General features: G+C 30.3%; 1 protein-coding gene across 1 annotated transcript in view; it reads left to right on the top strand.

The window, feature by feature from the left end:
- The first annotated feature begins 705 nt into the window (after positions 1–705).
- LOC120611704 (ovostatin homolog 2-like) overlaps positions 706–12,484 on the top strand; it is a 40,747-nt gene continuing 28,968 nt past the window's right edge. The window contains 9 exon segments of the mRNA XM_039874275.1: positions 706–770; positions 1,094–1,277; positions 1,801–1,957; positions 3,222–3,274; positions 3,918–3,938; positions 5,696–5,864; positions 6,372–6,456; positions 8,554–8,671; positions 11,494–11,605. Coding sequence (XP_039730209.1) covers positions 706–770; positions 1,094–1,277; positions 1,801–1,957; positions 3,222–3,274; positions 3,918–3,938; positions 5,696–5,864; positions 6,372–6,456; positions 8,554–8,671; positions 11,494–11,605 — 964 coding nt within the window.

Below are 12,484 nucleotides of genomic sequence, written 5' to 3'. Positions count from 1 at the left end.
AAAAATATTGAACATTGTAAAAAGAACCTCACTAAGAAAATCATAGTAAGTGTTGAATGCATATCAATATTTTAAATGCTCTATTCTGTATTATGAAATTATTTTTAAAAACTAGTTTCAATTATCTGTCAAATGAGCCCATATTGAGATATCTATTTGCTCCTGGGTTTGGGCAACATCAAATATGCCACTTCTCTCAGAAGCCTGGAAAATTTACGTTTTGGGAACTGGAATAACAGGCTGTTTTCTTCCAAGAGCTAATTCCGATGTGTTAATGCTTTTGAAACTGTGGTCAGCCCTGTGAGTGAGGTACTAAATTAAACTAATGAACTCCTAAATGTCACACAACTGCTTTCTTTGTTTTTCTCTTTCTTCCTGCCCAACCTGTGCTATTGATTCCAAAAACAGAGCAGCATCCAGTAAATTTAAGAAGGAAGTAGTATATTAAATGACACCTCTTGAGAAGTAATGAGAAAGGTGATCTAAATGTAATTGGTGGGTCTCATGATACTTGCTCCAAAAAGTAATCTATCCTTCATTGCGCGTGACTATAAAAGCAACACTATGCAGAGAGAAGCAGACTAGATGGAAGGAAAGATCTTAGAGACTTGAAGCAGCTGACTTTTAATAAGAGAAAAAGCGACAAAGAGACAGACAGAGAAAATACTTATCTTGAACTCTTTATTATTCAGGCATTGGGATAAAATGGTGTCCACCATTTTTCTAAGCACCTTTTTGTTTCATTTTATTGTTGCTGTGGCTTCAGAACCGTAAGAGAATATTATACTCTCTATATATTAAAGTACTAGCAAAGTGACCTTATTAAATATGTTCTGTGTTAAAATTTGATATTTTACCATTTCAGCTTCTGAGACTGAGTGCTGATTTGCCTTATAAGTTTTAAACAAGTACTTGAAGAGAATTGACATCTTTTTCTTGAGATATTTCTTTCTGTATACTCAAATATGTTATAATACTGTCTATGAAAAAAATGTGTGTTTCAGGAATATTTTGATAAGTTAACATTGCTTTTTATGCATGATCTGCATTTTTTGTACACTTGTTTAGAGTGTTGGTTATTGTCTTTGCATAGGCGATATATTCTGTGGATCTCCTCTGTGGTACAGAGTCATTCTACAGAAAAGGCTTGTCTCCACCTTTTAAACCTCAATGAATCTGTGTCTTTGAGTGTTGTTTTAGAGTATAATGAATTCAATACCACTATTTTTGACCAGTCTGTGGAGGAGGAGAACTTCTATGCTTGTGCAGATTTCAAGGTGAGACACTGAATTTGCCATTTCAGAACTTCAGATGGGAAAATAAAATTATTATTTAAAAATTATTTTTAGAGAGATAACAAATCTTCATTTCAGGTTAATTGTGGAAGCTAGGGAGTAAAACTAAAGAATTTCCAAGAGGTAAGAAATAAAAGGAAAATATACATAGCCAAAAAACTTGTGGAATATTGTCATTTTTCTCTTGTAGGAGTGACACTAAGACACAATTTCTGCTTTTTGATAGAACCTTTTAACAACATGAGGAAAGAGAATCTGGTTATAGGAAAGCTGAATTGGGACTTAGGGCAACAAAAAAAAATGAAAATAGGAGACAAGAAGACATGAAAATAACTTAATTGCAAATTGCTCTCATGTAAAGGAATTATAACAAGTGATCACTAAGTCTCTCATTAAGAAATGAATTTACAAGGCTCTCTCTGTCTGACAAACCAAATTAAAACATTGTTTGCTATCTTAATATCTACAAGTAATTTTCCCATTCTCTGCTCTTTAACATAAACAGGTTTCTCCAAAGTCCTCTGAACAGTTGGCTTTTGTGACATTGTTGGCTAAGGGAGATACTCTTAAAATCTTTGAAAGAAGATCCGTAGCACTCACTTCAGAAGAGACAGTAACCTTTATGCAGACAGATAAACCAATCTATAAACCTGGAGAGAATGGTAAGTCAATATTTGTGTTTCCTTTGTATAATTGACCTGAAAAACACATTCTTCACATTCAGAGTAATCCAAACACATGAATTTTAGTCTTAAATTTACTCTTAATGTTATGGGATTATGGATTTCTAGAATTTTTACTAGTTGGCTCCTCGATTATAAAATAATTCCCTCCAACTTCAGTAACTAAATGTTTGTGCATGTCATTTTAATTTTTTACTAATTGTAGTAACAGGCTTACACAATATAATGGTTACAAGCATGGGTGTGGAACAAAAATGTTTGATTTGAATCATTGCTCCATAATTTATCAATTGTGTAAACTAATTAAATCTCTATTTAGACTAAGTTTTTTCATCAGTAGAATGGAGACAATAAAATTGTTTCACTTATACAAATATTATAAGAATAAAATAAGAGAGTAAATATAAAATAGTACTTAGCACACAGTAAAGACTCCATAAGCAATATTTATTATCGCTATTTTTATTATTTATGTCAGTAGATGTAATCATAAATCTGATAACCTAAGCAGAGCCCTTTTATTTTCTTTATTATTGTAAATAAAAGGTAGCAGAAAGAATGCCAAAGAAGGGTTCAAAAGGATATGGTTTTTGCCTTAGCTCTGTTAATAAAGTATTGACTTTTGTCAAGCAAATTCTGACCTTTAAGATCTTTAGTTTTCTCATGTGTAAAATAGAGAGTTAAATGAGGGCATCTATACATTTTGTTCTAATAGTATATATTTGTATGATTTATTGAAAAGAAATAAAAGAATTAAAACAATCCATATGGTGATTTTTTTTGTATTATATTTTTTCTGTGGACTTATTAAAATGCTCTGTATACAAAAGTAACTAAAATGGTTTTCTAGAATTCTGAATTAATATAGTGTAATGTTTGCTAACATTATGTCTAACTTCTACCATACACATTTCACATTTGTCCTTCTATGACTAATTTTGTCACTAATTTTTAAGGTATCCTTATGGGCTATTGAGGTAAAAGTTTCCAGCAGTGGCAGTAGCTAGTGTCAGCTTTGATAACAACAGAGTATCATCAACAGAGGAATTACAAATGTGCAATAAGAGATCCTTCCAAATGGAACTCTGATCTCAAAGGGACTAGTCAGAGCTAAGGGAAAAGGGAAAGCAGTGTTCTATGATAGCAAGGCAATTGATTTCTGTCTCTATTTATAAGCAATCATACCTGGAAGATAAATAACAAAAATATATATATATTGTCCCCCTTTCCTCTTCTCTTTTAGTTCAAATTCGCATTGTGACACTGAATACCAAGTTCAAACCTGTTGAGGATTTGGTAAGTTCAATCATTTCTAACCGTACAAGGAAATTTAAACAAATTAAATCCATTGTTATATAAAGTGTCGTCAGGAAGCTTTTCATAAATATAAAAATAAATTCTAGGGTGGGAGAAGGTAAATAAGGGTAAAGGAGGTCAAATACATGGTGACAGAAGGAAATTTAACTTTGGGCAGTGAACACATAATGCAATATACATATAACATATGATTGAATTGTACACTTGAATCTATATAATTTTATTAACCAATGTCACTACAATAAATCTAATAAAAATAAATAAAAAATAAATTCTAACATGGAGACATATATAGCTATAATTTCATTGTTAAACTTCAAAATTTAAAGATAAAACTTTTCTTTATAGTGAGTTAATTTATACTTCTTTAGGACGTTTCACCATATAAGAAAGAAAATTAGTTGCATGAAACCTTCTTTGCACTTATTTCCAAGAAGAGGTTTGGGATCCTTTTCACATTTGGGGTTTTCTTGGCATCTTTAGTTGTAGAAAATTTGCGCTCACAAAATGAGAGCTAAGTTTCAACACTTAAATTAAGTTATATAATCTTTATCATGCAATATGTGGCAAAAAAATGAATGCACTATTACAATATTAACCTGCATTTTTCCCCCTCTTTCAGTACCCTTTAATCACACTTCAGGTAAGAGATCTACTTTTCGTATCTGTTACTTAAAATATTCAGATAATGATTTTTGTCTAGTTCTAGTTTTCATTATGTCTAGTTAGAAATTAATATAACTGAAATAAGGGGAAGAGAAATCTTTAGTAAGACATCAGATGAAGCTTTAAATAAAAGGTTGTCACTTTTAGTGTAGGCTGTGTGGCAGGCATATGCAGTAACTTAGGTTTTCATGGAAAGAAAAGATTGGGCTTTTTTAAAGGGAGGTTTATATTTAGAATTGCTTAATTTGAGCTGCTAGCCCTTCTCTATCTTAATTTAGCTCTATCTTGTTTAAGGAAATAGAAAACATAAATGAGTACAAATTTACACATTAGCTAGAAAGCAATAATATAAGATTGAATCTTTGTTTTCTGAAAATAGTTAATTGAGTCTCTTTCTACTAATTCAAATCTCTAATGTTGTGTAGTGTGACATTCAAACATATTTGAAGCCTTATGCCTGTCAGCAAATAACATTCAACTCCAACGTATATATTTAAATCTGTACAGAAAATATATGTACCATTATTATTAACTAATTCTGAAGGTTAACACACTGATATCTAGGTTCATCATTAATGATTATGTGTGTAAATACGTACTTCAAATAGTCTTCTTTATAATTTGAATGTTTTGACTTTGTTATATGGGTGTCAAATAGCACATCCTTCTAGTACAATAAATGTTAGGTCAGCCATTTTAATGTTTTCTGCATTATTTGTAATCTATAAATAGTGTTATTTTCACATCCTAATTCCACTAGTGTTGTGTTACATTGAAAGCGACAGAAAGCTTAATTAACATTGTTTTATATTCAGTAAAAAGTTTACTGTTTTCTCAAACCATTTTGTCTGAGTGTAGGCACTTGGAGTTTAGAATAGTAACAGCGAAACGTTACCAAGGACCCAGGCTTCTACTTCTTTGGCATCCTCAATGTGTTGTTTTATTTTCAATGCCAACTGAGTCTGATTTTTTTGAAAGATATTTTAATCCAGTGACAACACTCACATTTAATTGGCCAGCATCCAGTCACATGGACAATCCTTACTGAAAGGAAGTATGGAAAATTAATTTAGCTTTCTAGATTTTCTTGTAGAGGAAAGAAAAAAAAGTGTGTAGAGAATGTTTGTGTTGCTCTGCAGAAATCTTTTTATCAGAATTTCTTTAATCACAATTGGGTGATATCAATAAATTTGTTGACCCATGCTCACATAATCTGCAATAGGCTAAAAACAAATAAAGGGAAAAGGATGGTATTATCAATCCTTTTTTATTGTAGAACTTCCATTTAACAGCTCTTGCATGCCGTGTGGAATTCACAACCAACTTACTTACAGACCAAATAAAATCTAGTGACAATATTTATAAGTATTTGTTAGGATGAGTATTTCCTTATGCATCTATTGCTGCGGGTCCACTATACTTCAGAGAGTACTACTCCACAGCATGCACACCGAGTTTTAAATTCTTTATGCAACTCTGGTTCAGGAAGATCACAAGCAAAGGCATTAATTATAGATTATTTTTTCTTATCTTTTTTGGGCTTAAGAGAGATATGCCATAAGACTGAATGTGAATACCTAAGGAAATTATATTGTTTTTACAATTGGAGATATTAGTCTAATAAAATGGTAGAGCTTTCCTCACTTCCCATAACTACAAAACGTGCCCCAAATGAAGAAGTAACAAATAATATTCTTATATGACCTCTCTTTTTATTTCTTCTTTATTTTCTAGGATCCTCAAAATAATAGGATTTTTCAATGGGAAAATGTGACTTCTTTTCAAAATATTACCCAACTCTCATTCCCATTGATTTCAGAACCAATGTTTGGAGATTACTCTATTATTGTACAAAGGAAATCAAGAAATACATTGATACACCAATTTACTGTTAATAGATATGGTAACCAATTATTTATAGTTGTGTTATATAAATGAAGAGTTCAAGGACCGAACAAAACAACTTTAATGTTAGAATTACACAAAACTAGGCGAGATTTGATTTCGTGTTCTGCCACCTTTCTTTCTTGGCCTTTTCTTCTTTATCGTCTCTCCTTTCTTGCTCCTCACTCCTTGCTTGTACTCTTATTTTGACCCCAACTTTTCCTCCCCAGGAAATATCTCATTTTATAGAATCCAAACAATCTTCTAGCGAGGATCTAATGTATTACAACAAATAAAATGTGAAAATCTGAGACTATGGAAGAGAAAGGAAAGGGGAATAATTGACCATTAATGAGACACCATCAGTTACTGGAATCACACAGAATGTGGGACAATTGAAATGTGGTCTATACAGACACGTACATAGGGAAATGTTGTGCATTGCAGCTGGCTTAGTTACATGATTGCAATAAGTTTTGCTCACCAGTGATTGCTAAGGCTGAAGTATCTTTCTTTTTGTTTCCAGTGTTGCCCAAGTTTGAAGTTAAAGTCAATGTGCCACAAACAATAACTATTTCAGATGATGAATTCCAAGTGGATGCATGTGCTAAGTAAGTATTCAGGAGAGTCGACTCCTCAGGTTAATACAAGGCCCAGAGAAAAAGAAATGAAATTAACCATGTAGCTTTAATTTTTTTATATGCTTACATTAAAATGGTTAGAGAAGTAATGAATTCTTATTGTAGAATATTTGAAAAATATAAAGAAAAACATTAGAAATTACCTTAAATAATTCTACTGACTGCCATTAACATTGGGATTTATTTTTCCTCCAATCTTTTATGAATAGTTTCCACAACTGCAATCATACTTTTCTACCCACTATAATTAAGAGAACATGTACTCATATTATGGCAACTTTTCCATGAATTCCAATTCTTTGCTGCCTAAACATGTCTGTATGTGGCTTTACTAAAGTTATTTAACTATTCTTTTATTATATAGCATGTAGGCTGTTCCACTGGTTTTCTTAGTAATAAATATAAATATCAAAGTAAATGTCTTTGTATATGTGTATAAGAAATGGCTTTTGAATTAAAAATTACTTAAGAAAGATTTCCAGAATTTGAATTACCAAAACAAAATGTGTTGCATTCTTTTAGTCTTTTGATTGTCATGATCCTCCCAAAATATGTTGTGCAATGTACAATTCCCACAGTTTGTACAGAAATAACCGCCTCATTGAATCTTCATTAAAAAAATAAAATAAAATAAACTTTTAAAAATGTCTTGGTGGAATAAAAAGGTATTATCCATTTAATTGGAATTAATTTGAATCCTTTTAATGTAAAAAAATTCCTATATGATTTGAAAATTTTTGATTTCCTTTTTGGGAAATTATTTTTAGTGTCATTTATCACTTTTTAAAGTGTGATGCCTTTTCTCAAATTTCTAATCATAATAAAAATAGCTAATATTTATTAATATGTGACAATTACTGTGCTAAGCATTAGGTTGATAGTCTCAGCACAATGCTAAATGTGGAGTGTTTTGATGATAGAACTAGGATTTAGACCTTAGCTATTTGGTTTCTGAGCCACTCTCTTAAGACCTTTGATATAAATGATTAAAATATTAATATTTGCCACATTTGATAAACACTATTTAATTGATCACATGAAAATTCCTTGCTCTTGAATATTTTCAGCAGTTTATTAAATGCACAATGGGTAAAGGGCTGTTTAATAAAATAGTTGCAATGCTTGAGGATGCCACAAAGAATCTTGAAAATCAGTTTTTACCACCACCAACCCCTTTTGGGGGGTGATAATATTTAAAATGTACTTTGGACTCTAGGAAAATAATCATAATATATTTCTGAGTTTTAATGAAGAGTAGCTGAACACATGCCAGAATTTCCTAAATGTAATATTTGAAAGAATGCATGTTATTTTATCTATGTTAAAAATAATGGGGGTAATCAATATAAGCTTAAAGAAATCCAAGATCCTAAACTGGCTTCACTTGAAAAACCCTACACTATGCCAGAATTGTCAATAGGATTAATATCTAAAATATCTGCCGATGGTATGCTAACAAAAAACTAAAGTCAACTATATTTGCCTATGATTGAACCATTAAAAAACTTGTAGTCTTTTGTGTTTTAAGAGATAATGCGATATTTATTTAATCCCACCTCATAAGACATTATGCTTTTGGTCAAAGTATATTTAGTTTATGCCATTCTCTATACTTGTTATAGTTATTAAGTGGTAAAATGAGAATTGTTTAAAATCTTGATCTAGAAGTTCTTCAAATCCTAAATAATCCAAGTTTCATTTATGTAAGTATATATTTTCTGATAAAGAAAAAAAAGTGCTGTAAACAATTTTTGTAATATTCCTATCAGATTAAAATATAATTTGAAAAACTCAATTTATCATTAAATCTTATTCAATGAGATTTTAGAGTCCACATTATCTTGAATTTGATTTTTAAAAAGATGCTGAATCCTCCTAACAGATCAAATGACTAAATTAATCTAAATTCTGTGGAGATGACAGCACCAGTAGATGAGAATTCCTAATGGAATTTGATCACTGGGGTGGTCCTAGTTTATAGATTTCATATATAATTTCTGAAGAAGGCCATAAAATGTTATGATGGTTTTGTTCATCCATAATTACCAGTACACCTTCTCCTGCTAGGTACACCTTTGGCCAACCTGTGCAAGGGAAAGCCCAAATCCGTGTGTGCAGAGAGTATTTTTCCTCACAGAATTGTGAAACAGACAACAATGAAATATGTGAACAATTTATTGCACAGGTACAGATCATGATCTTTATTCAAAAAATCAAAGTTCTTGTTCATTTTCATTATTGTCCTTTCTTTGGTTTCATTTATTAAAGGGACTTATTATTTTTATTTTGTGAATAATGGAAGTTGCAGCTAGATAAGGTAAAGAATGAGGGAGAAAATAACAATGTTTAATAGTAGTCTCTTATTTTCTAGGCCATTTAAATTGTTATTCACCTACAGATTAATACAGTTTTAGAATTCAAAGATCTTATTAGTTTCCTTGTATCATATTCGGTCTTAGTGACCTCCTTGATCTTTCTTTGGGAATCATTAATCACCCTTTAAATAAATGAATCCTTCATAGGATTCCTCATGCAACCTAAAGTAGTCCTTATGAAAAAGGGTTGTTTATAGACATCTGCAATTCAGAGTAGCTACTTTTGTTGCTTTAGATTCGAAGTTCATATTTGAAGCTACTATTTTGCTTTCTCAATCTGTATCATTTTAACCTTAAGTGAGCAACTCTGCCCATTCTCTGAGGATCACCTTTGGACTTTAAAAGCGAAAATTGTATACACCACACAGTTTAAATTTTTAAGCCTGATTGTCCCAAAATTACTCACCAAATTTGGTGAACACCAGTTAGATAAATATCAATATTCAGTAAAGATAGGCTGAAACCTATCTTTTAGATAAGAACTACAGGCTAAGAAAGGCTGAGTGGAATTCTTCTACATCAACAACACACGGTTCTGTGATGTGGTTGTAATGCAATTTAGTCAACCATTTTAACAAGTGATGGATGTTCATTTAGTTAATCTTTCATTTTTTTTCCCCATTGTGAAAAATGTAGTAATAAACGATCTACTAAACCTATCTTTTTAAATGTGAAGCTTTATTTATTTGACATAGATTACTTGGAGTTGGTTTTTTGAGTTAAAATAAAAAGACAGATATAGATAGATAAAATTACACATAATTTTAATTTAAAAAATATTAACATATTGTCAAAAAATTTTAAGAATTCAAATTTCTGTCAGTAACATATGAATATAAAATATTTTCTAAATTACTATTAGCAATATATAGAGAAGTTTTAAATTTTTTTGTCATTTTAGAAATTTATTTTGTTTAAATTGGCATTATGGTAGTTAGAGCATATCTTCATATTTTTATTATCAGTTTGGATTATTCTTTTGAGAACTCTTAATAATTCCTGTTTTTCCTGTTTATATGAAATTGAAACTTTCTTTTATTGTAAATATTGTCCTCTAGCCTCTAAGCAAATATTGTTTTTCAAGTCTCTTATTTAAATATTGACTTTATTGTAGAAATTTTGAAATATCAAAGTTCCTAATATTTATGGGTTCTCAGCCTTAGAAAGAGGTCTCACCTGCCACTGTGTTTTACATGTAGCTAAGAGTGGTTTTAAGATTTTAAAATTTTCTCTAATCAACAAATATTATGGGAAAATAATAAAAAATAAAATATTTTAAAAATTATGTATATGTAGTATGAAAAAAATAAACTGGCATTTAAAAAATTTTTTCTCTAATCAACATAAATATTTTTTTATTTTATTCTAAAATAAGAAATTTTGTTTTCTTCCAGGCAAATATTCAGTTGTGTTAGCACCTAATCTTGCATAATTTTGCTCTTCCTCTTTATTCTAGCTCATGCTGAAAAACATCTATTTTATTAGATCTTACTCTGACTTTTGTTTTTATTATTTTCTTGCTAATATTATTTTTGTGTTTCTAAATAATTTATTTCAGTTTTCATCTTTTTAATTTTTTCCCTAAAATTTTAGTTTATTTTGTTGGCTCTAAAAAATATTAGTTGCTTCTTTTTGTTAAAAACACATTCATTGTTTTGCATTTTCTTTCAACTATAACAACACTGCAGATTTTGATGCAAAGCATTTTTTTCTTCAGACTAATATCTAAATTCTTTTTGATCTATCTTATATTTTCTCTTTGACTCAGGCATTACTGAAAAATATTTTTCTCTTAATTCCAAAGCAATTAAAGTTCTTACTTTTTATTATTTTTTAAATTTGATTGTATTATCATTAGATAATTATCATTAGATAAATATCAAATTACCATTAGATAAGTATCAGTAAAGTTTCCCTTTTTGTTGTTGTTGATGTAGTTGATGTTTCAGAGGAACACATACTCTGAAATCAGAATGCCTGGTTTGCTCCAAAACCCTTCATGTGGCTTGGACAGATTATATAAGCTACCTGTGCTTCAGTTTATTCATCCACATAATAGAGATGATAATAGTGTCTCACTCATATAGCAGTTTGGAGTATCAAATGAATTGATACATCTCTCTAACATTTTAAATTTGAAATTGTTAATACTTTTTATTTTAAAAATAACTAAATCTATATTTCTCTAATTACTGATGTCACCAGTGAAAGTTTATCTATAGATTTTTCCTTATTTTAAGAAAGGTTTACCTTAAATCATGTTCTGGTATTACACATTTGAGGGGTGCTTCTGTTCCATCCATTCGTAGTGCCTCTACAGATTATTTTAATTTCTTATTCTTAAAATATCATTCAGTTCCATTTTTATCTTTTGATTTGTTCCCTTACACATTGTTTCCAGGAGAATAACTCTGAAATCTATAAAATATACATCATCTCTTTACTTTGTTTTCGTTGCTGTTTTAATTCCCCTTTCCTCTTCTTCTGTAAGTATTTGGTCATTTCAACAAGTTTGTGAGATAGAAACATGGAGCAGTGGGGGGAGTTATATATTTGCACTAAATCAAACTCCATATTCGTTTGACTTTTGAATTCCTAACTTTTCAAATTATACTTACTCTTTATTTTTCAGTTGAGAAATGGTTGTGTTTCTCAAATTGTAAATACGAAAGTCTTCCAACTCTACCGTTCTGGATTTTACATGTCATTTCATATCACTGTAACTGCGACAGAAATTGGAACAGGTAATGATTGTGTTTTATGGGCAGTTGAGAACATATGCAGTGTTTCACTAGGGAGAAGTCTGTCAAGTTAGCAGTACTCACTAACTACAGATCAATAACTGCTCAACATAGTAAAGTGGTGTACATTTGCCAATAGGTCAACCGGAGGGTTGCTTTGGAATAAGATTTTCCCCATAATATTCAAAATAAAATTATTATGTAATTGTTACATGTTTAAATCTGCTTCTATGCCTGCATCAATCAGGCAGATGAGCTGAAGTAGTAGAGCTAAACTAATAAGTTAGATATCTCTTTTTAACTTTGTGTAAATTAGTTGGTTATCAATTGCCAGTGTCTAATCTTTGTTTTAATATGAGTTCACAATCTACATCCACAAGGTCACATCCACCTTTCTGCCTGTTTATGTAAATGAGGCTTTATTGGTTCAGAGCCACATTTGTTTACCTTCTTAAGAGCTACAATAACAAAGTCGAGTAGTTAGTTGTGACAGAGATCCATGTGGTCCATGAGTTAATAATAATAACTATCAGATCCTTTACAGAAGTTTTTCAGCCTCTGTATAATATAACTGGGGACATTTGCAAGTCAAAAATTATTAGTGAGACATTTATAAGATTGCACATAGTGAGTACTCAATAAATATTTGTTAAAAAAAAGAAAAAAAGTAAAGTTAAATTTAATTTGGGATGGGGAAAACCAAATTCAATTATTAATTATTTCTTGTTACTTAAAAATAATTGGAATCATATTATTTATAAAGTGCTTTGTATAAATATACTTGACCAATATTGTGATGGCATTCTTGATGGATGTTTGTCACATTTATATTGTAACTTAGCTAGATGTGTTTGCCTCTATTTATTACATGCTTTGTTGACA

This window comes from Pteropus medius, unplaced genomic scaffold (assembly GCF_902729225.1).
Source record: "Pteropus medius unplaced genomic scaffold, Ma_sr-lr_union100, whole genome shotgun sequence".
Taxonomy (NCBI): domain Eukaryota; kingdom Metazoa; phylum Chordata; class Mammalia; order Chiroptera; family Pteropodidae; genus Pteropus; species Pteropus medius.
The sequence above is the reverse complement of the archived record's forward strand: the minus strand, read 5'-3'. Positions and strand labels throughout refer to the sequence as shown.